A 19,795-nucleotide genomic window follows, 5' to 3' on the forward strand; every position below is an offset into this window, starting at 1 on the left:
ACTCTGGTGGCCCCACTGCACATGATTACCGAGTCACAAACCAATGGCTCTATTGCATTGTAATGTAAACACAAAAATGCTTTAAAGAGCATGACCCAAAACCTTTGCTGCCCGTGGTCACAACCAGGTGAGGTGTATTTACAGTGTCTTTGGAAAGAGGAAGACCAAAGTCTGTAACCTGAGAGTATATAAGTAAATGTGAATCAACATGTTATGATGCAATCATCTTTGTTTTGTTTTTTTTCCACTAGTAAAGCACTGCATTATTCAGGGTTTCAGCAAACATTAAAGCTTTTCACTGTAATACTCAGATGGTAATTTGATGACACCACCACTTGTTTTTTCAGATACTGACTACTGATGATGCTGATGAACTTTTTTAATAACTGACTGTGATACTTCAAGGTGATTATGTTTTTTGTTGGCAGTTGATATCAGTACTATGCATTGATGTCCATTATCAAGTGTCACATCAGCTGTTGCTGCCAAAGTTTAAACCATAATTTGATTTGACTGAGACATAATGTGGTGTATTTAATGTCTGTTTAATTTTATTATTATTATAATATTATTATTATTTTGTCCTTTTGGCTTATCCCATGAGTTCAGGGTCACCACAGCAGATCATTGTCCACATGTTGATTTGGCACAGTTTTTTTTTTATGCCAGATGCCCTTCCTGATGCAATCCTCCCCAATTTCTACCAGGCTTGAAGTGGGAATGGACTGTGGGAATGGGCTAGTAGGGGTTCAGTGTCTTGCCCAGAGACACTTTGACACATAGCCGGGACCGTCCATGGATGACTGCCTTACCAACTGAGCTATGCCCCTAATTTAATGTCTATTTAATCATTAACCGATAAAAAAACACACAGATTATTGTACATGTTTATACATGTTTACATGTTTACACATGAGTACATGTTTATTGTAACTGCATCACATCAAATACAAAGAGCTATAACTAACAAATAACAACCACATCTGGATTACTGATGCAGTTGTCACACTAAAGGTTAGACATCAAATGTAAATTAAATGTAAAGGTAGTTAGTGAGGCAGTTGAGTGGCTGTAACCACTCAGTAGCGCAATGTGTTTTCTGTCTTAGTTGTATTTGTCTTGATGAAAAGTGGACCTGCTTTTCGCTGCGGGCTGTCAACCTGGACAGCTGTTGGGAATAAGGAAATAAAACAATTAGACACCCAAACAGCAAGCAAAGTTATTTTTCATCATTTTGATAGTGATAATAACAGTGTCATCTTCAGTGACTTACTTGTGCTGGGCACCATCTGAATCTTTGTAATAGATTTCTTTCCAAATCTGTCAGTGAGAAAACAGGAAATACACTGTAATCACAGATGCTGTGGCACAAAAGTGTTTAAACCCCACTGTTTTTTCACAGTAAAGTCTATTTATCTGATCTTTTTTAGTTTTGTCGTGTAAAACTGTTGCATATGTGAAAATGTTGCATGAAGCCTTTTGTGGATTCACAGGATGCTGCAAGAATTTTGATATATTGCCTCATGGTGAAGGCTGCCAAGTTGCCACATCTCTTTCATGGAGGTGGGGCAGTTAACCAGATGTACATTTGCAAAGTCAACCAGGTACCCGTCATTCTTGTTCAATGTCTTCCTGACTGTTTCTCTCATAAAACACACAGTCCCTTGCAGAAGCTTGGTTTTAAATGTGTAATTCATTGTTTCTGCTTGTGGTAATTAGGGGAAACAGTCTCTACAACAGGGGTTTTTACCAAAGGCAATTTTCCTGCCCAAGCACAGTGACTGATATTAAACATAAGAACATGCTGACTGCGTGCATCCAGCCACGCTCTAACAGTGATTATAAGAAAAACAAGGCTGCAAAAAAGTACATTCTAAATTAATCAAGGGGTTTCAAGGGTGGTTAAGAGAACTTGGCACTGCTGATATCTAAGCACACTACTCACCTTTCCTCCTCTCCCTCCAACAGCTTTCTGTAGGTGGAGATCTCTATGTCCAGTGCCATCTTCAGGTTCATAAGCTCTTGATACTCTTTGACCTGGTAAGCCATGTCCTGCTTGGCCCTCTGCAGAGCCACCTCCAGGTCTTTGATGAGGGTCTTGGCACGATGCACAGCATTCTCTCCATTCTTTTCTGCTTCGGCGACCTGGGTCTCAAGGCTGTTACACTGTAAAAATAAACTGACGTAAGCATTCAATAAGATCCAAACTTGTAAATAACACATTTTAAATAAAAGGGCTGGATATTGTTTTATTGACTATTCCTTTGTGACTGCGACATGTCCTTTTGTTGTGACTAGACTTGTGGTAACACCCAAACCAAAATAGCTGCAGGCTGCCAGATAGTCTAACTGATAACAATTAGCAGTCACTTAAAGTATGCAATCAGTATGTCATCTTGAGACACAAACCACTACAGAGTAAAGCTCCATGACTGGATCCTGTCTCACGAACAGGTTCCAAGTCCAGTTGTCTTTCACTTCAAACATTTCAGGCACCCCTTTCACTCACCTGTGCCTTTGCAGCGTTGATATCATTTTGCAGGCGGTTGATTATCCTCTTGAGCTCAGATATTTCTGCCTTAGTTCTCCGCAGCTCATTGCCATACTGGTCAACCTCAGCAGTCATCAGGTTGAACTGGAATCAGTAGAGATCAAACAGACGAGCATACATGTGAGATCAGTAATTATCGGGTTTCACAGGAGTGTTTCCTTTTAAAAAGACAAGCTGTTCTTGTTGATTTATGAGCATTGCACAGTTATTTATCTCTTTCGTGTCTCTAGTTTTGAACATAAACTTGATTTATTACAAATTTGTTCACATTAACATTAGCACATGTTCATTTAAATTTTAGTTTTTCACCTTCTTCTGATACCAGCTTTCAGCTTCCTTACGGCTGCGGGTAGCTATATCCTCATACTGGGCCTTGACCTCAGCTATGATCTGCTCCATGTCCAGGCCCCTGGTGTTGTCCATCTGCACCACCACAGAGGTCTCCTTCAGATTCTCCTGCAGCTCACGGAGCTCCTTTTATAAATAATGCAACAACAGTAAGATGACAAAATTCTGAATAAATCCAAGACTGGCATAAATATTATCTTTTATCTTCTATTAAATAGTTGTGTACCTCATCATACACAACCCTGAGAAACTCGATTTTATTACTGAGAGCAGACACCCCTTCTTCTAGATTCAACTTGGAAAGATAGGCTGCATCCACATCCTGCAGGGAGTTGGTATAAAAGAAACGACCACTTCTTAGTGCTTAACTTCTTACATTTTATATAGATTTCCTTAAAATGAGTTGGCAATTTTATTATAACCACATATAAACACATAATACTGTTTTGTCCTACAACATAATAATGAGTAGAGGTACTGTATTACTACTATACCAGTAATTGTAAAACGGTAAGTTGTTGCTGTTCTTTAACATACCATTCATGGGTGCTTAAAAAAAAGCATCTACAGTATAATAGTGATCATGATTGCATTCTGTACCTTTTTGATTAGGACAAAGTCATTCTCTGATTCAATCTTGTTCTTGATCTCTTGCTCATATCTGAAACCGCCCACAAATATTAGATTACTTATGCAAAATCTCATAGCAGGCACTTACTCACCACACGTCTAAAACACAACTCTTCTCTTCCACATACAAAACATTCTTACTTTGTCTTGTAGTCTGTCATATTTTTGCGCAGGCGATCACTCTCCATGACAAGACTTTCTTTGTCTTTGCTGAGGAGCTCCAGCTGTCTTTGCAGTTTATTGATGTAGGACTTCAGCATGGGCTCAATGTTAGAGGATGCAGCTGTCTCTCCTTGAAGCAGCTTCCACTTGGTTTCCAGCATTTTGTTCTGCTGTTCAAGGAATCTCACCTTTGAGGAAAAAAAAGGAATAAAAAGGTCAAGCACATCTTTTAAGGGAGCGTTAAATTTATTGAGCTTGAAACATTAGCTTAAAAGCCAAAGTCACTCATCTAAAATAATTATCAGGATAATCGAAATGAGTTAAATCTCTCAACTTTCGTTAGCATAAGATTTAGTGATAATTCTTCTTACCTTATCAATGAATGAGACAAAGCGGTTGTTGAGAGTTTTGATCTGCTCTTTCTCCTGGATGCGGAGAGTTTGGATGGTGGGGTCGATGTCTAGCTTTAGAGGGGTGAGCAGGCTATTGTTTACAGTAACAGGTGTAATTGAGGAACCCCGGTTAGTCTCACTGATCCTGCGCATGGAGTAGGACCCCATAGACATGCTGCTGAAGCCCCCTGAGGACACGTGCAGTCCCGGCTGGCTGACGGGTTTCCTCCTCAGGCTCATGATAGTGCTTTGTGAAGATTTCATTGCTAGATGGAGATGTTCAGAGGGTGGTTTAGCTCTGTTGTGGATGTGTTATCTTTTGGGTGCTACTTTATAGGCAAGCCTGGGTGTGGCATGATAGTGATAGTGAAGCTATGTGACTCCTCAATGTGGGTGAACCAGTCTAACACATGCCACTGGTTCTCCCACCTACCCCGCTTGTAAAAGTTGCATAGTTTCTGTTGTCTTGCTCGTATCCAGGCCTCCTCCACAGCTCCAAGTGTGCTGCATTTGAACACCACAATTAATAGTTATCTAGAGCCTAGCACTAAATGTTCACATAGTTTGAAAGAAATGTTTGTGCTGTGACTCATAAAGCCATCAGTAGCAAAAACTGATGACAAATCAGATTGTATTCAGTAAGAATAAGTAGTTATTTTGTGTTGTTTACAGTAGTGATTCAGGAGTAGTGCACAATAGAGGGTAAAAGAATCATATGGGTTTCAAGTGATTTAAATTGCAGTATTATCACATGTTCCCCCAAGAAGAAATGAAAATCCCCAAAACTGTGTAAACCAGTGAATGATGACAAATAAAATAATGCCAATTAAATAGAAAAATCTGCCCAAATATCATAAAATAGTGTATATTATGCTGGCTTTGGGAGAGTCTTATTAGTTACTCTGTGTGTGTGTGTGTGTGTGTGTGAATGGGGGAATAGAAGACAAGCTATATGTTAAGGTAGAAAAGACATGATTATGACATGAGTATTATTAGATTTTTCTAATGTGACTGATCACACAGAAAGTAGATTGAGCCAAGGTTATTGATGCAGCCATGAATTTACATGAGTGCTTTCTCAATCTTTCTGTTTAGTGCATATGTGTTTACGATTGTTTTTGACAACATACTGTAAATAACAGACTGGTCTGTCCTTTCAACTGCTTTCTTTTCAATCGTGCTCTGGCTCTTTTGAGACTGATTGCACAACCATCGCTACTACAGAGTAACTATTTGCCTCATACAATCATGTGTAATGTTTATTCTGGTCGTTTGATTTGACTGTATTCCACTGAATTGTGTTTTGTACATTTAAAACAAAGCAATTTAAAATGTGAGTGTGTGTGTCACGCCTGAAAAGAGTTTCATTCATCACACAGAGCTCTGGACTGATGAAAGTGTCAGATACAGATGACAACACTGGTTAAAGTAAAACGTGTAATTTGCAGTGTTGGGACACAGTGAAGCAAAAAAAAAAAAAAAAAGGTGGCTTTCAGAGGAAACAAGCAATGAATGGCATGATTTTGAGACATAATTTTGTTCATTCTACTTTGTTTACTCCTATTTGATCATAACTACCTGCTAGCTGTTACAGTTGTTGCAGGAAAGAAAAAAAAATGCCTGAGGGGTTGAATTAAAACATTTCACTATGTTCTGAAGCTCAGCAACTGCTAGGAATGGATATAATGACAAGTTTATGTTTCTCTACTGGTAAAGTTGATCATATTATAAATACTGAATTATTTCACCAGATTGTAATATTTTTGTACCCATCAAACAACTTGGCTAAAAGCTGTTTTCATGGGCGATGGGGAGTGGAGTGGCCAACCTGATTGACTCCTTTCAAGACTACCGGCTTAGTGGGTTGATGTTATGTTATGATATGACTCTATCTGTTTCTGAATATGAATGGGTCTGATTGAGTTTGAAATGTCAATTTCAAAGCAGGCAGGATGTTTGCTCTATCAAGATGTCTCTTAACTTAGTATTATGTTAAGAGTATTATGTCACGATAGGGCATGTTACAGGAGATGAGGGTGTGTAAGTTACCAAGCTGCTTCTGTTGAAGGATATAGATAGGCCTGACTCTCAGTGAAACTATATCATGGGACTCAGAAAGACATGAATGAGCTGCATGAGGCCTTCCTGGTGGTCAAAGCCAAATAGACAAAATATCCTGTGGCAAAGAGTTTACTACTGTGGTGTTATGAACCACAGCTATTAAAAGACCTATAAATTACCATTGGAGTATGTTGCAACTTAGACTCATATTGATGGGTTTTCTCCTAAAACAAAATCTTCTGTTTATAATTTTTCATAGAACATAATAAGCATACAGGAACGTCCTGTACTCAAAGGCACATACAAAATATATATGTTACACATACGAAAGGGAAGGAGGTCTACATTTGCAGCTACTAGAATTTCCATGCCTGAATATACCTACAGTACAGGTATGACAAGACTGGATATGTTAAGTGATTAAATTCCAAACAGGAGTTGGGTTTTTTTTGTAATGAAAACACTTAAGTGCAGATTATTTTCTGTCAAGAAGATTAAGAAAAAGTCAACTTATAGTATACAGACTACTGAACGAATTGTGCCATGACAGAAGACAATTTCTCCTGCAGGTCAGAACCATTTAAGCACTTGTAAAGCTACTTCACTGTTATATTTTAAGATTGACAATCTGTACCTTCCTGAGGTAGAAAAGATGCGCTCCACCTTTGACAAAGAGTCACAACTGATTCCCAGCATTCCTTACTTGATAGAGTTGTCACAGGTACAAAGAAAACTGTAATTCACTCTATCCTGTCACTGACAGACAGGAGTGAAGTATCAGAGACCGAAGATGACCTTGATGTTAAGCTCTTTTAAAAATGACAGTGTAGTGCTGGCAGTGAAATGCATGGGTAAAAACAAGAAAGTTTTTTAAAATCAATTGTATATTTTGGCAGCAGTGGCTCAGAGGCTGCCTACTGACCATAGGGTCGTATATATATACATATATACTATATATACATTATATACTATATATACTCTTATATATATATATATCTACTAACAAATGAGTTACTTATACAAAGCAACACAAATTAGGCTTCTAATTAGAAGTAATAGTTCTTATTAGAAGTAAGAAGTATAAGAAGTAATGAGCATTGCAGGTAGTCGGTCTGAATGAGCTTGAGAACAAAAGATGCATGAACTAACTCACCTAATTAGTTCCTTGCAGTGGGGCCTATTGCCAGCTTAAAAGATAAAAGCTGCCGGACCTGACAGCATTTTAAAATAATACAGTATTTCTAAGCAATGCCAAGTACTTAGGCACAAATCTTCTATTACTTTCCCAACACTGCCAGCTATTCAGTATATTGTAACAATAAGATATGTTTTGTGCACATTTTTGTTTGAGTTTTAAAGTTGGTGAGTTGAAAGTGCATATCTGTGATACAAAGGAGGAAAACACAACTCATTCATTATAACTAGAAATCGTACAACATTGATTTTGCTGATATGCTTTTTCATTTGATTGTCTTCATTTATAATTCATGTTACCAGCAAAATACTAGATTCGCAATCATTGGAAGTTGAACATGATATGAAACAGGACACGTTCTTCCTGATTTATCTGGTTTGTCTAGTCTTGATCAAGCGAAGGACTGGACTTAACAACGATACGTGTGTCCCCAGTAAGGCCGTTCAGTATCCGCTTGGTATATGTGAAAAACCTAATCAAACTAACGATGAAAGCTCTGCGCCCGATTTGAGTGTTTAAGCTTCTGGAAAAAAAAATATGATTAAATAAATGACATGTGCTACATTCAGTAACCCTCCGTCGCTGGAGTTCCGTTAATTACCTGTTAACTGTTTAAATCACCTCATTCAAGTCATGTACTAAATGTGGAAGGAAATTTACCAAACAGGACTGGTAGTAAATAAATACAATTTAGTCTTGCGTAGAGTTCTCGGGTTTCCGCTATTGTGTACATACAAGTGAAATGAGCACCGTGGTCACGTGACGCATGGCTCTCGTCGACCAAAACAGGGGACGAAAGTCGTTCGTAAACAACTTGACAAGAAGCAGCGAAACACATTTCTGTGCGTCCACCGAGAAAACTTTGAAGACACACAAAGCCATCGGTCACCTGTCCGGTAGACAGGCCGTCTCAATGCATTACAGAGGAACCAAAACACCGAGGGGATCATGGATGTGTGCGAATTGTTTAGTAGCTGCAGAAAGGGCGACATTTGTAGAGTTAGGTAAATTATCCAGCTGTTTGTGCCCGTGTGCTAAAATCTAATTAAATGTATTTTATATGGTGTTTTTTTAGCTTGTGTTTTCTCGTTCCCGTCCTGTGAAACCTTAGCTTGTCCCTGTCTGGCCTGCTCTACACTGTAGTGCTGCAGCTAAGCCCAAAGCTAACTGCATCGTTATGCAGACAGGAGGTAAACACAGCACGCAGGGTTTATATTAACATTAACTTTATTGACCCTTAGCAAACGTTTGTAGACAAGGTCCAATGTTTTCACTTGTTACAGTGGACAGTGTTATGGTCTTAATACGATGGTGTGTTAAGAATTTTGTGCTGCGAGCTTTAAGGTTAACAACAACTTCACCTAGACTTTGACTGAGGTGGGACATTTCATCTGCTTTAGGACAGACTGGTTTATTATGAACAGCTTATTACCAAGAGAGTAATAGTGAATCAAGAAAAAGAATTTATAACTTGTTAAGCTTGCACAGTACATTGATCCAATTCCATTAATATCCTTGCCAAATACTTGCCAGCTGCTTCAGCTCAGTAATATTTTTAGGATGTCTTGGCATAGAGATATGTCTGATGTCAAGGGCTTTCTTGTGGTCCACCTTGATATATGTAGAAATTCATTTCCCCCTCCATAATTACAACCTGTCCAGTTCCAGAGGGTTGCAAAGCAGTCCCAAATCACGATGCGCACTCTATCTAACATCACCAATTCGATGGCATTTTCATGTTGGTATGCAGTTCCCTTTGTACACAATATGTAGTTCTTCTTGTTCTTTGTGACCAGCTCGACCTAAGTTTGCCCGCAAAATATTTTCTCAGTCAGTGTTGTGGAAGGTCAAGGTGTTCATTGGCAAACCTTTTTGGCTTAGATTTGTATTAATTAAATAATTAGATGTTGCAGCAAAGATAAAATATGCATAAGCAGCTTTATGATATACTCATTTGACAATTTATACACTGTAAGTTGAGACCATGTAGACTCCACTTTTTCATCGTAACCCCAAATTTCTTCTCTCTCTAAGATACCTTGTTGAACAAAGAGACGCGGACCTCAATGTAAGAGATAAATGGGACAGTACTCCTTTGTAAGTGCCATTTAAGAAAGTAGTTCAGATCTCTGGACCTGACATAGGATCATTAAGTTCTTGAAATGTAAATGTGCTTGTTTTTCAGGTATTATGCCTGTCTCTGTGGTCATGAGGAGCTGGTCCAGTACTTGTTGGCTAGTGGTAAGATAGTATATTCTTGCTTATGGTGCATTATTATAAAGAGATGTTCTGCTGAGCATTACAGTTTCATTTGTTAATTTGTAGAATGATCTGTGGATTTGACTTGGGCTTTACTTTCAGGTGCCAAGTGTGAAGCCAACACGTTTGATGGTGAGAGGTGTATGTACGGCTCCCTAAATGACTCTGTTCGACGACTACTCAAAGAATATAAGTGTGTCAGTGTCCGTGCCATGCAGAGGGATGACTTTAACTACTTTCTGCACATGTAAGGGTCAAGTTTCTGGTAATTATTAATTCAAATTATCCAACTTTTCTATTTTCCTCATCTGTTATAGAAGTTTATATTTATAAGAAACAGTTAGTGAGTTAGAGAATGAGTTGCAAATGTGCTGAACCACCTATTACAGTAGATTAATCTAATGCTCACCAAACCTTTTGTGTATTCGCTTTAGGTTACTTGAGCAGGGTCAGCATAGCGACGTCAAGTTTCTTGTTCATGGACAAACATTTCCAGCCCACCGATGTGTTCTCAGTGCACGCTCGGAATACTTCACTGAAATGTTTGAGACAAAGTGGAATCAGAAGAACTTGATCACCCTCAAACACCCCTTGGTAGATAAATTCTACATACTTTTTAAATTGATAAATAAATTCTGTTTGATTCACAATTGTTTGTTATGTTCTGACCTGGAAAGTACAATACAAATGTGATGTGTCAGTCTGTGTTTATTGATTTCAGATTAACCCTGCAGCCTTTAGAGCCATCCTGCAATATTTCTATACAGGTAAGTTAGCCGATGGTTACAGTTTCCCTTGTCTAGAATAAATGGTTTCAATTTAAAATCAATATTTTTAAAAATTGTGAATATTTAAAATCCAGATTTTCACTCACTGTGCTTAAAGGTGTCTTACCGCTAGTGGCACTAAATGTATTTATTAATGGCTCCCACGAAAAAAACAAACTTAAAAAAATATTTGTCACAATAGGCAAGCTTCAGGATGTTTTGTTAAAAAACAGATTAAAAAACAGACAGGTTTCTGACTTTCGTTGGCGGCATTCCTTAACAAGGAGTGCTAACAGCCCAGTTAGGATAACAGTTACAGCGTGATTAAAGTTGGTTTAAAAACGAAGAAAGCTTAGATAAGAAAGATACTTTGTGTTAAATAAAATAAAAAGTAAATAAAATAAGAAAATAGAATTAAATAAAAAGTGGTGAGTGCAACTAGAATTACATTCTTTTTAGCATTATGCTTTTTCTTTATGTTACAGGACGAATGGATATTGATGTAAGTCTTGTGGAGGACTGCAGACGACTGGCTAAACAGTGCAAAATGATAGATCTCATAGAGGAGCTGGAGAATAAATGCAAACATGTTTATGAATTTGGTAAGACCGTTCTCTTGGTTCACTTTTACACTGATAACATGTATTATACCTGTATTACATACAGAGTCGTTTCAATTCTCATTATATACAAAATTGTACTGTAATGACTCATTTAACCTATTTCCAAATGTTGTGTGTTTGTTCATTTTCTTTCTTTATGTTTATGCTGAAGTGTCCAACAAGCCAGGAATCTGTGTGAAAGTTCTCAGCCTGGAGCCTCAGAGTTGTCAACTTCAGGAGGAGATGGCTCAGCTAGCAGACGCTGCTCTGCCCACTGAACTAAGAGTAAAAACATGATACATGAATACATGTAAGTTAACTACATGACATATGCTAATATTAGACATTTTAAAAAGTCTTTGTATTGATTCTCTTCAGGTTGGATTTGGAGAACTTCCATTTAACAGAGTTGACTGTATCTCTACTTACCCTGATATCTGCTTTAGAGTGGATGGGTACAATTTCTTATGTCATAAGGTATGAACGAAAAAGCTCACACAACATTCCTCAGTGTCATTTCTGACACTCACATTCCACCCAGATCCTGTCACTCTTGTGAATATTAGTTACATAGGTTTATTATGCGTGTGTGTCTCCAGGCTTTTTTCTGTGGACGTAGTGATTACTTTAAAGCCTTACTAGAGGACCACTTCAGTGAGGGAGAGCAGCTGCAGTCCCAGCCCAGCACCCCAGTGATCACTTTACACAATATTTCCCATGAAATCTTTATCCACGTCATGTATTACATCTACACTGATTGCACAGAGGTTAGTGTGAAAGTTTTGACTGACTTATAAAGAAATTGTTTTGTGGAGTTGTGCATGAGAGATGCAGACTTCATACTCAACATTGGTAATGGTTTTTATGCACATCTTGGTTTTTTCTCCAGCTAATGATGGACACTGTGTTGGACGTTCTGTGTGTGGCAGACATGTATCTGCTGCCAGGGCTGAAGCGTCTGTGTGGGAAAACGCTCGCTAAGACTATATGTGAGGATAATGTCCTTCACATGTGGAAGACAGCCAAGCTTTTCCGTCTCTCTCGGCTTGAGGATCAGTGCACAGAGTTCATGGCCAAGATCATTGAGCGCGTGAGTGTCTGTGTTCACACTAGAGGGGGCTGTTGTTATAATTAGCTTAGCTTAACATACAGACTGGAAGCACTGCAAAAGTTACTGCACCTGGCCAAGAATAGCCCCACTTCCTAACACTGCAAGATGACATAATCTTTATATTTTTGGCTATGTACGAATTCACCAATTTAGATATGTTAATTATTCATCTTTAGGGGTACTGGTAGTCTGTTTTTTACATTTGGGAAAGAGTGGCTAGTTATAATCCAGCTGTTCCCAGTCTTTATGTCATACTAAGCTCACTGCCCCCTGTCTCTACCTTTGTATTAGCTGACCGCATATGGAAGTTTAACTTTCATCCATAAAGATGTTTTCAGAATAAGTGTTTTGTTTTCGTAGGTAAACGTTTGTCAAGATGAAATAGTTAGTGAACTTTGGGTTTTGTTGTCTGACTGTGTGCAACCTGCAGAAGGAAACCTTTCTAATTGTACTAAGGACATGCAAGCCGTGTTAGAAAATGGCCCCATGTGGGTCATCTGGCAGTGGTTATTAAGATGCATACCACATAACTGCAACCTCCACGATTCGAGTCCCAGCTGGCGGATGTTTTTTACATGTCATATCTTTCTCTAAACCTGTCTTTCTAGACAGTCATTAGGCACAAAAATAATCATATTAACATTTGTCTTATAAGTAAAAAACTAGGACTTTGTCTTAAGCTGTGAGCCAGTGAACCTTTAGTGGTCTACACTTAAGTGCTTATGACTCTGACACTACTAAGGTGTTTTTTGTACATCCAGTGTTTACATTCAGTACTGAGCTCTGAGGCCATGTTATAACCTTCTTTGTGTTTGTTTTTTGGGAGCTAAAAAACTGTATATATTCCAATTTTCACAATAGAAGAGCTCTGAGCTGAAGCCCCTGATAGCCGCACACTCATTTAACCCTCATGATAAAGTTACACCTGCTTACCTGTCGTACCTGTCTGTTACAGCTCGTGGAGCTGGCTGAGTTTGCTGAGATTATAAGAGAGGACGCTGCATCATTGGAGGAGCGACACGAGACCGACTCAGTCCCTCTAGTTGACGACATCCGCTACCACATTGCTAGCAATGTGCAGACATACAGCGCAATCGAGGAGGCCAATCAGAAACTGGAGGCCTTGGAGGAGCTGCTGTCCAGCATAAATATTGACTGCTAAGGGCAGGTTGTGTTTGTGGCTGCAGCTACTTTGTGAGGTGTAGGTGGCTTGAAAAGGGGGGGTATAATGGTGCAAACCTTAGTAGTGAGAAAGAAAACAGTAGCTTATGAGAAAACATGCTTCTCTGTGTTTAAGGGTTTTATTACAGTATATTCTACAGAATATATATTTTGAAAGGAGTTCTGATGTTATAGCAGTATAGACAGAAACAATTCTTTCTGTTTTGTATATAAAGCCTGTCTGAGGGAGACACATTAAATGTGAGTAAAGGTATAAAGATGGTAAATGATGGTACCATGTATCATGTGAATCTATTGTTAACTTTCTCCAACATGAGTTTTGACAAAACTGTGTGTTATCTTTGCATTGCAGATGCATGGAGTTATTTTCAGAATTATTTTTAGTTTAAAGTATAGTTTTGCCCCAACAAAATTCAGCATTTAGCAAACACTTGATAGTGAAATTTTCATTTTGGTGCTAAAAGAAAGCATGAATCAAATGAGGCCATGCAATGTACGGACTCACAGTTACGAATTATAGCTACAAGATGAAACCATAAGCATTTATTTATTAAGTAAAATATGTATTTTACAAATCTTATCTTGAAGTTACATTAAATATAATTTTATTATGCGATTGATTCCCAGAAACAGGTAAGGTATTGCCGAACTGCCTGCAGCTTTTATTTAGTATCATTAGTGTCATTCATCTAGAATGAATCCTTACACTTGTTACTTCGACGTACTCCTGCACTTTATGTAAAAATATTTTTCCCTAGAGTTTATTCCCTTTTGCCATGTAAGACAGCTCATTTGAAATTAAACTGTTGCTAAACTGCCTGCATATAAACTCTGCCACTGAAAATGTGTAATGTTTTGTTCTCCATCTCTCAGCTTCATGCTGCAGATAAATACCTGCTGTCTATTTGTTTGTTTCTATTGCTAGCACGAGTAGTATTTTATGCAACATACAACATACATCTCCCGAATATATCTCACGGTTAGAAGAGTGGGATAGAAATGATTGTAGGATAGTCCTCCACTTAACTATTGAAATATCACCACAGCTAGTTGTTGGATTCCTATTACATTTTATAGAGACACAAGACTTTTCCTTTAGTGCCATTTTAGGTTAAGATGAAATAGCTCTACAGTAGAACCAATAGCCATGAAATTTGGAATAGAAGTTCATTTTTTCAAAATTTGAAAAATATGACATTCCCATCAGCTAAATCTATTAGGACCACTTTAATTTCCTCTGTCCAGCCATTTAAAAGACTATTAATATTTTTAATAAACATAATAAAAACACTAATTTAGTGTTATCCAATTATAAAGACACTATGGAGTGGTAATATTTATTTATCTCTTATTAACACATTTTTTTCACTGTTTTACTACATTGCCATTCGTTTTTTGTCACCATCCTCTTTTTATGTGTTCCCACAAGGACAAATAATAGTTGTTGACAAATACAGTACATTGATGATTACAGTTATGTGCTAGGAATACAACTAAATTATTAGATGGATGGATGTTTAGTTCCAAGGACTTGTTGTTTAAATGCATATAAATGCTACATGGGGAGTACACTTTGTAAATTTACAGACTAACAAGCTAAAGTAAAAATCAGCTTGTTTAAGATTGTCATTGGGAGCATGTAGGCCTGCTGACATTAGTAAAGTTTAAAAAAACTGATCTCTTGGTATTACAGCTCTACGAAGGTTTTGCTTTTTTAGTCAATTGTTGATGTTTAAAAAGAGAAAGCTCTTCATTTGTTTCATTTTTTTTGAAAAAGCCTTGATATGTATTCACACTGTATAAACTCAAATTTAGATCCACCTAAAGGTGGCGCCATTTCTCAGTTTATTATCACTGTGGTTCATTTCCACATAAAAGCACTTCCTGCACTGTGGAAAACAAATCTTTCACCTATGTCTCTGAATTCATGGGAACATTTCCTGAATGGAGCAGCTTGACATTTTTAAAATTACTAATACATCACAAGTTGACAAAGGAGTTAAAAGGGCAGCATACTTAAGCATTGTTAGCAGTGATTTAGATGTGTTTACAGTGACTACAGCTCCATAGTTTATAATTGGCATCTCTGTGGGCTCCATCACATTTATTTCAAAGAGTCTTGGAAGTGAAGACAAAGCTGTACGTCACCTTAATGGAGCAGTGAGGCTCTGAACAGGGGGTAAGCTTAGTCCGAGCAGGGAGCAGAGCTGCTCTTAAAACACATTGCAAGTGCAGTTCAGCCAAAACAATTGTTCGTTAGACAACAAAGCCATTGGCTCCCAGCCCAGCCGCTTAAAGCCTTACATGCTGGCGAAGACAAGAATAAACACCATGATTAGTTATTACCATTAGTAAGCTTTCTTTACAAATGGTTTATGGCTGTTACTTATCATTTCCATGTGTTTTCGGACTTTGGTGGGAAAATCTTATTTATTTGGGATTTAGGTCAAGCAAATGAATATGGACATAGAAAGATGAACATGCACAATGAGCCATTACAATAATTCCAACTTGTTTTTTAATGTAGAGAGACAGTAGACAGGGGTCAGCATGATCAGAGGTCAGCATGATACTGGGTAAACACAATCTAAAATTATAAGCACTGACTTTTAATTTAGCACCATTGACAGTTAAAGAGTTTCACTCAATCTTTGTTGTATTTTTTTTTTTTGCTTAGGACAAAACACAGTACCTGTCAAATGAATGTTATTCCATCATCTTACCCTTATTATCTTCCACTTTATGTTGTGTTGAGTGCTAATTTGCCAATTTTAGCATGTTAGTGTGCTACACCAAGACATACTAGAACTGAATGTGACAGCACCACTGGCTCAGATATAGCACAGCTGTAGACTTTTTTGTCTCATCTGCTTAATTGCCCAACTTCTTTTGCAATGATACACACATCTCACTGCCAGTTTGTTCATTTTTGTGACTCAGCAACAAAAATAAAAAAAAAATCTTTGCATAAGCGCCATTTTCTAAAACAGTTTGCAAGCTGAGCCCTTTAAAAACTCAGAATAAACATTTCAGAATCAGTGTCAATCATTGTTTTCAGTGATAATTGTCACTCTGAGGTGGCATATATCAACCTAACTGTAGGCACTGAGCTTCTGTGTCCTCTGACCCCAAATCAACGTTTAACGTGATTTATTCTAAATTTTGCTCATGGCTAACACCAAACACACATTATTCCTGATACTATTATTTCTATCATGTTCCAGTACAGCCTCTAAAAAATCATTTGTTGCACTGACAATTCCTATGTGTTTTTTGTGAAAAAAGTGTCTTGATGACGGAGACAAATGGCTCTTGATTCAGGTTACAGGGTATCTTACTGAGACTTCACAGCGATATTGGTTCGAACAGGCATCTGCCCAAACTCTGGTTTCTGTATATTTCTTCTCTCTCCTGCAAATAAAGTTATTATCTGTTTGAGTGTTAATTTGACTCCTGGGCGTGTGGTGTAATAAATGCAGGTAAGATCACTAGATCTGCTTCCCAATACTAACATCTCAAGGATAATTTATAATCTGGTTCGAGTTTAGACCGCATTGAGGGTTTGGACACTTTATCTTCCCTTTACATCCAAAGTGTCTCTGGGGCTACATACAAACTTAGTTTTATAGTTTCTTTCAATTTGCTTTTGCTTCATTTTGCATAAAATTAAACTTCAGGTGGCAAATGGAAAATGTGCAGAACATTCGAGGTTGTGATTTTCATACCATCTGTCTACTTGTCATTTCTGGAACATCATGCACATCTCAAACATTTTCTTCTACATGGGACAAAAATAGTGGTCTGACAGAATTGATAACATGAGCTTTTGGAAATTAGGTGTATGTGTAGTTGACTTTGTTTTGATTAATTATGTTCACTTGCTACTTTATACAAATTAACTTCTCATCAAAATTGCACTTTTTTATCTCCACACTTTTTCAACAGCTATAGTTACTAGTTACTTTTCAGATTCAGGTAATTGTAATGAAATCAGCAAAGGACTGTGGTGTATTATTGTCGATTATTGTAACTATTACAATATAAAGTACACTTAATCCCATATTTAACAGCTGCAACATTAGCAATCATAAAAGATATATTATTTATAATGAGCCATTCTGCATAATGCTTTTTTTGTACTTTAAGCATATTTTAAGGCAATAATGTTACGTAAATACAAGTACTGCATGTTGGATCTTTTATTTAGCCACAGTGTGTTGTATTCCATGATTGATAGACCTGCACATTTGCCACCTTGTATATGTCCCCACGGGTGACAGAAGACATAAAGTAACCCACTGCTGTTGCCACTGCCAATATCCTGATTTACTGTCAGGGATTACCACCTGAGAGAGAGAGAGAGAGAGAGAGAGACAGAGAGAAGCTCATACTTAGCCAGTGGCTGATCTAAAAAAAGCTAAGACTCTCTTACAGTTTCTCGCTTCATCATTTTATGTTTTATCAATCAACAGGAAAAACAATCATTGTGTGAAACAAACACACCACCTAACGTACACATGCATCATTTTCACCTGGATGTTGTTGTTTTTGTTCTAAATGGGCACCACATTAGCCTGGGTTTACATTTCATTTAGATAGATTTACAGTAGGAATTGAGCCAGTATGGCGTAGTCCCAGCCAACCATTATGTAAGAGATGGCACAGTAAAAGCTACACATGCACAAATCTGAACAACAGGTTCCCGCCAAGCAGATCTCTTTATAGGATTGTCTTGTAATGAGAGGGATTCGACAGCCAGTCACTTTCCTCCACATTTCCACTGTCAACCCATTCACATGCCAGCCTAAGGATGCTTACACAGATTCATTAACGCTGAATGACCCTAAAGCTAATCAACCAGGAATTCTGTTTATCACTGATGTTCTGTAAGGAAACTCCTCTTGGAAATCTGCGACCGCAAGATTCTTACACCTAACATATCCAATGTGATGTGGGATTACTTACATCTTACATGCTCACATGAAATATTAGCAGCCACGACATACACAAGCAAACAGAGAGGTGGTCTTAGGAGTCAACTTTGTTGAAGATAGTGGGCTCTTTTAGAAATCTGAGTGTTCCTCTGCTCATTCATCATGTGTCTGTCTTGTTTGTGTAAAGTACAATATAAATCTCTAAGGTGACTCACAAGGTTGCCTGTAGTGAACACAGCCAGCTCTGGAAAGAGAGAGAGAGAGAGAGAGACAGAGAGAGAGAGAGAGAGAGAGAGAGAGAGAGAGAGAGAGAGAGAGAGAGAGAGAGAGAGAGAGAGAGAGTCGCAAACAGTGTCTGCATGTGAGAAAGGATAACCATGTTACCATGTGACTGGTCTGACCTCTAAAAGAAACAGGCTAAATCTATCCAGGTAACAGCTGAACTGTTCAGTGCAAACAATCAGGCTGATCTTTGTGGGGAGATGGCCACAAAACTGCAAAAGATAACATAACCATGTTATAGCGTGCTTGCTATTGAAACTTGATATCAGTTAGATTGAACCTCTGCTCCTTGCTGTGTGTGTTGAGCTACTTTAGATTCAAGGTTCGTTTTTGTCACAGTTACAAACAGCGAGGGTTCAGTCACTTTCCTCCTTCCTGGCCATTTCCTCCCGAGGTTCTCCCGAGTAAGCAGTTGATCTGCTGACCATGCTTTTGTTTCCTGCATACTGAAACCATCACTTAAACTTAAGGGGATTCAGTAGCTTTGCGAACAATCTTTGCTTCACAAGATTAACATTAACTGCATCTTAAGTAAAATGAGGAAATGTGCAGGCTAAAGCACAAACACAGCACAAAAATGAGGAAACTGGCATCCTGTTCTTCTAATTATATTGCTTCATTTTTAGTTCAATATAAAAACAGCTCTCTTGGTTTGGCAATTCTTAATATTAAACCAAATACAAGTCTCACTGTTAACAGAACAAGACTCATTTGTAATATCATTAATGGACCTTTTTATTTATTCATTGTGGTTTGTATTGGTAGACTTTTGACAGACTTTACATGCCACACGTGGCCGTGCCATCTGTTTGGCGTGGGCGATGCCCTGGATTAAGACACTACTTGTTTGTAATGAACTACATGTTGATTCTTGCAGACATGAGCTTCGCTGGCATAGATTATACACATTTATGTTTTAACATGTTCTCCCAAGATGCTGAAAGTCCAACAGTCTTCAAATAGACGTATGCATGTAGTTCTCTGTGTTGAATAAAAAAAATTAAATGAACTGAATAGTTAGTTCTAAATAAGAGTTTTAGAAACTGTCTCATCATAGATCAGTTACAAACTAATAGCTAGACCAACATTTGGGTTGCTAGGTTGTAAAAACTCAGTTTGACCTGTTAGGATATCAGACTTGTCATTTCCTAATCTTAAAACTTATGCTGGCAGCACTGTGAAGCTCAGGCACAGTAGTGCTTTTAGCTACCTGCTAGCATGTGCATACATGCAAAGGTTAGGAAGGTTTAAAGTGTATTATATTCACCACTTTCAGTGAATTAGTGTGATATCATTTCTTATTTACATATTTAGAGCTG

The 19,795-nt window shown here is 37.9% G+C and overlaps 2 protein-coding genes across 5 annotated transcripts; one reads left to right on the forward strand and one right to left on the reverse strand.

Moving 5' to 3' along the window:
- Positions 1–669: 669 nt before the first annotated feature.
- Positions 670–4,402, reverse strand: LOC137139881 (intermediate filament protein ON3-like). Its single transcript, XM_067527733.1, has 9 exons — positions 4,063–4,402; positions 3,671–3,879; positions 3,500–3,560; positions 3,126–3,221; positions 2,861–3,025; positions 2,510–2,635; positions 1,946–2,166; positions 1,274–1,320; positions 670–1,168 (listed from the first exon to the last, which is right to left on the reverse strand). The coding sequence occupies exons 1-9, from the start codon at positions 4,345–4,347 to the stop codon at positions 1,080–1,082; spliced, it is 1,299 nt and encodes a 432-aa protein (XP_067383834.1). The 5' UTR covers positions 4,348–4,402; the 3' UTR covers positions 670–1,079.
- A 3,672-nt stretch (positions 4,403–8,074) lies between these two features.
- On the forward strand, positions 8,075–14,104 carry abtb1 (ankyrin repeat and BTB (POZ) domain containing 1). Of its 4 annotated transcripts, XM_067527736.1 has the most exons (13): positions 8,075–8,343; positions 8,451–8,529; positions 9,374–9,436; positions 9,525–9,580; positions 9,701–9,845; positions 10,033–10,192; positions 10,320–10,365; positions 10,851–10,967; positions 11,140–11,252; positions 11,346–11,444; positions 11,567–11,734; positions 11,857–12,057; positions 13,034–14,104. In XM_067527736.1, the coding sequence occupies exons 5-13, from the start codon at positions 9,742–9,744 to the stop codon at positions 13,238–13,240; spliced, it is 1,215 nt and encodes a 404-aa protein (XP_067383837.1). In that variant the 5' UTR covers positions 8,075–8,343; positions 8,451–8,529; positions 9,374–9,436; positions 9,525–9,580; positions 9,701–9,741; the 3' UTR covers positions 13,241–14,104. The 4 variants fall into 4 exon arrangements, with proteins under 4 accessions (XP_067383837.1, XP_067383835.1, XP_067383836.1 ...); XM_067527734.1 differs by lacking the exon at positions 8,451–8,529 and having other exon boundaries at positions 8,076–8,343; XM_067527735.1 differs by lacking the exons at positions 8,075–8,343; positions 8,451–8,529 and adding an exon at positions 8,542–9,081.
- Positions 14,105–19,795: the final 5,691 nt, after the last annotated feature.

This window comes from Channa argus, chromosome 13 (assembly GCF_033026475.1).
Source record: "Channa argus isolate prfri chromosome 13, Channa argus male v1.0, whole genome shotgun sequence".
Classification (NCBI taxonomy): domain Eukaryota; kingdom Metazoa; phylum Chordata; class Actinopteri; order Anabantiformes; family Channidae; genus Channa; species Channa argus.

What these genes read in the sequence shown, in the direction of transcription:
- LOC137139881 (XM_067527733.1), bottom strand. Translation starts at nt 4,347, where the DNA reads ATGAAATCTTCACAAAGCACTATCATGAGCCTGAGGAGGAAACCCGTC. An exon ending in ACTTTGTCCTAATCAAAAAG is followed by an intron (nt 3,222 to 3,499) that starts GTACAGAATGCA and finishes AACTCCCTGCAG; the next exon opens with GATGTGGATGCAGCCTATCT. An exon ending in TCAGATGGTGCCCAGCACAA is followed by an intron (nt 1,169 to 1,273) that starts GTAAGTCACTGA and finishes TATTCCCAACAG; the next exon opens with CTGTCCAGGTTGACAGCCCG.
- abtb1 (XM_067527734.1), top strand. Translation starts at nt 8,288, where the DNA reads ATGGATGTGTGCGAATTGTTTAGTAGCTGCAGAAAGGGCGACATTTGT. An exon ending in AAATGGGACAGTACTCCTTT is followed by an intron (nt 9,437 to 9,524) that starts GTAAGTGCCATT and finishes CTTGTTTTTCAG; the next exon opens with GTATTATGCCTGTCTCTGTG. An exon ending in CCTGCAATATTTCTATACAG is followed by an intron (nt 10,366 to 10,850) that starts GTAAGTTAGCCG and finishes TTTATGTTACAG; the next exon opens with GACGAATGGATATTGATGTA.